Raw genomic sequence first — 3588 nt, forward strand, 5'->3', positions numbered from 1 at the left:
ATGCTCCTCACCGTTTGCACCAGTCAGGGTGTGGCCCCCATTAGGTACTCACCCGTGGCCGGCCTCCTCCCCCAAAAGCTTGAGGGGGTTGGCGGGTCACCTGGACCAGACCGGCCCTCCCTTCACACCCTACGGCCAAATGCAGGCGGTATGGGCTCCTCCTCTTCCATGCAGCCGCCTGGAAGCAGAGGGCGCAGGACAGTCTCCATCCAACTCCAGCAGGGCCGCCCCTGGGGAGTCCAGGGACTGTTTAGGGACAATTCTGCAGGCTTGAGGGCAGCGGCCTTGGCGTCCACTCATCCCCAAAAGGTTAGCACCTCTAGCTAGGCAAGAAGATAAGCACACTCAGACTTGGGAAAGCCGAAAAGCCACTACCCGGCTCTTCTTGCGTTCGAAGTCCAGCTCCTTTGCAAAGGACAGTTGCGGGGCGCACTGGTTGCGGGGGCCCAGGGTGGTGGAGCCGGCAGAAGCAGGAGGTGCCAAGCGCCGCTTGTCTTCGGGACCACCCAGAGCGCAGCCCTGCAGTTTGGCAAGAGAGGGCCCCCACCCGCTAAGCAGGGTGCGCTCTGTCCCTGCGCTGCGCGAGCCCTGGGCTCAGTTGCTGGGAAGACCTGGTTTTCACAGGACGGTGAGCCGTGCTAGTCACTTTCACCGCGTCCCCAGGCCCCTGGCGAGTGGGGGGTGAGGGGGGGGGGAACGTTGGCAAGGTACCCAATGGACGCCTCAGACTCCGGGCATGGCTTCCAGCGCCCCACTCAGAGCTCAGCTCCTGTCCGACGGGCTCCGAGTTTCCCGTGGCCCCAAGCTGTTCGGCCACAGGGGCAGGCGGTGAGGCCAGGGTCCGGTGGGGCGGGGACAGTCATCGTGGACAATGCGAAAAAGGCTGACGCGCGCGGAAGGGGTGTGGGGTGTGTCCTTACAGCTTCTCATTACAGTGTTCACAAAGCGCCGAGGGCGTCCCGGGGCAGGCGGCGCGCTTGTCTGGGCAGGGCAGCGCGCCGCCCGCAGAGAAGGGGTACACAGCAGCCTGGCCGCAGGGCATCAGGGGCGCGGCGAGGCCGGGGACCTGGTGGAGGCAGGCCACGAGGCGCCGCATCTCGTCCAGGGCCTGCGCCTGCATGAGGATGTAGTTCCTGGCGAGCAGCAGCGTGGCGATCTTGGAGAGCTTGCGCACCGACGGGCCGTGAGCGTAGGGGATGACGGCGCGCAGCCCGTCCAGCGCGTCGTTCAGGTCGTGCATGCGCCGCCGCTCCCGCGCGTTGATGCTGAGCCGCAGCGAGCGCTGCTCCCGGGGCCGCCTCCGCCCGCCCGCCGCACCCCCCGGCCCGTGCCGCCGCCGCCGCCGCTGCTCGAAGGCATCGTCCTCGTCGCCACTCTGCTCGTCGCTGCTCTCGGCCGCCGCAACCCGGGTGCAGGGCGCGGGCGCCGCGGGGAGGTTGCCGCCCAGGTCCCGTGCGCCGTAGCCACGGCCCGCCTCGGGCCCCTGGGCTGCCCCGAGGGCGAGGCCAGCCGCCGCCGCGTAGCCACGGCTCAGTGCCAGGTACGCGTCCCCCGACAGAGACGTGAGCTCGGCCATGGCCCCACCGCCGGGGCCCGAGGCTGGCCGCTGCTGCCGACGCCTTGCTGCTCCGGGTTCCGCGCACCCGTCGGGCTGTCTGTGGGTCCCGGAGCCTCCGCGCTCAGAGCCGCCCAGGCCCGCTTCGGCCCCGCCTTCTGTTACCGCCCCTCCCCTCCTCTCCTCCCCACCTCGCTGCGGCGCGCTGGGCGGGTCCAGGGCGGCTCTAGGGTCCAATGGCCTTCCTCCTGCTTTGAGGTGCGGAGGTGCCGCGGGGACTTCGCGGTCGTCCAATCCGAGCGGACCTGGCGACCGCCTCTTCCCAAGCCCCGCTCCCGGAGGGTCAGAGCCACAGGCAGGCAGAGGGAGCGCAGGGACGGAGGGGCTGGAGGTATGAATGGAGATGGGTGGGGGCGGCGGGACCCACGAGCGCTTTTCCGGCTTCTCGGCTACGTCCCCCGCTGCTGCCTCCTGCCATCCCGGGCGTTGTCGCCACTAAGCGCTCTTATCCGGTGTGGACATCCGCTTCAGTCCGTTTGGCCCTGGTCCCTCTTGGCGGAGCCGCCTCTGGCATCGCGCAGGGGTCATAGCAGGGAACGCACAGCGCACGGAGGGCACCGGGCCGCCGAGGCCGCCGCGGGGTGGAGTTCCCCTCGGGGGCCCACCTCCGGGGCCTGGGGCACAGCCAAGTACCGAGGGGCAAACTGCGCTCCTGGTACTCTGCAGGCAGCCACGGGGGGCGCTAAGGGAAGCCTTTCCAACGCTGTGGTCAGGGTCTTGGGGCGCTTCCTCTTGGCTGACCGAGGTCTGGCAGAATTGGGGGGAGTGAAAGGGGACTTAGAGACAGGTAGGCCAACTCCACGTACCCTGAGGCCAACATGAGCGGTGAGGCTGATGGGGGCCGGGGTCCAATGACTTCTTACCTTGCGGACTCAGGACTGCGTGAGGGACCAGGGTGGAGGGGAGTGTATGCTGTGGACCCCCAGGGAGGGCCAGCAGGCATTTGCGGGGGTGTGGAACTGTTCGGTGGGGGGTCAGTTGAAGCCAGAGGCATGATATTGTCTTTCAAAACTTGGCCCGAAGCAGAGTTCTGGGGAGATGAAATTAAAGCCAGTCTGTGGGTCCCAGCCCAGAGACCTCCTGTATGGGCGGGCCTGGCTGTGGGAACGTCTAAACTTGGGCCAGTTTCCCAACGGCCAGGTAACCAAGAACCTTCAACAGCTCAGAGAAGGGCTGGAGGCAGGGGTGGTGTGGGCGCCCTGGGACTTGGGAGGCCCATCTGCTGGTGGCGGGGAACCAGGCACAGATCCTGAAAACCCGGGAGCCGCATCATTCTTTGGTCAGATGCCGCCACCTGCTGGCTGTCTGGGGGATTGCGTGCCACCCGTGAGTTCCTGGAGCAGATGGAACCCGTTACTGGTTCTTACTCCCTTGGCTTCCACGTTCTTGCACCAATGATTGGGTGCTTGGTTGAGATTAAATATTAATACATATAAAATTTAAAAAGGAGATATCACTGTTAAAAAGACATGAGTGACCCTGGTTAGGAGCAAATTTGTTGGCTGAAGTCTTGAGGATGAGGAGAGACACCCCTGCTGGAGGCAAGGAGACTGATGGCCCTCTTGTTCCACAAATGGGTGTTTCTATTGATCAAGGTCAAGCAGACAAAGGGGCTCGGCCTCTGACAGGGATCACCACCCTTCCTCAGCTTCCCAGCGCTGACTCCATCCCGATCTGGCTACCCTTTGAGCCACGACCTGTTGGGATCCCTTGTGGCTGAAGGAATGCTGACTAAGTCAAACTGGTTTAGAAGAAAAGACCTCGAGAGTCTTCTGTTATGAGAACCACTGATGGTTTCAGGCACAGTTGGATCTAGGCGCCTGGATGATGGTGTGGGACTTGCTTGCCTCCATCTCTCAGCTCTGCTTGGTTCTGTGCTGACTTTACTCTCAGGCAGCTGTGACCCCAGAGCGATGCAGGCAAACGTCTTACCAGCTCAGCTCCCCGAGAGGAAGCAGGCACCTCATTTCCCT

General features: G+C 64.5%; 1 protein-coding gene across 1 annotated transcript; it reads right to left on the reverse strand.

Annotated features, from left to right (window-relative positions):
- Positions 1-726: 726 nt before the first annotated feature.
- On the reverse strand, positions 727-1591 carry BHLHE23 (basic helix-loop-helix family member e23). Its single transcript, XM_080683849.1, has one exon. It carries the CDS (start codon positions 1574-1576, stop codon positions 917-919), a length of 660 nt encoding a protein of 219 aa, XP_080539975.1. The 5' UTR covers positions 1577-1591; the 3' UTR covers positions 727-916.
- Between the last annotated feature and the right edge of the window lie 1997 nt (positions 1592-3588).

Source organism: Plecotus auritus (genome assembly GCF_963455305.1).
Source record: "Plecotus auritus genome assembly, chromosome: 8".
Lineage (NCBI taxonomy): Eukaryota > Metazoa > Chordata > Mammalia > Chiroptera > Vespertilionidae > Plecotus > Plecotus auritus.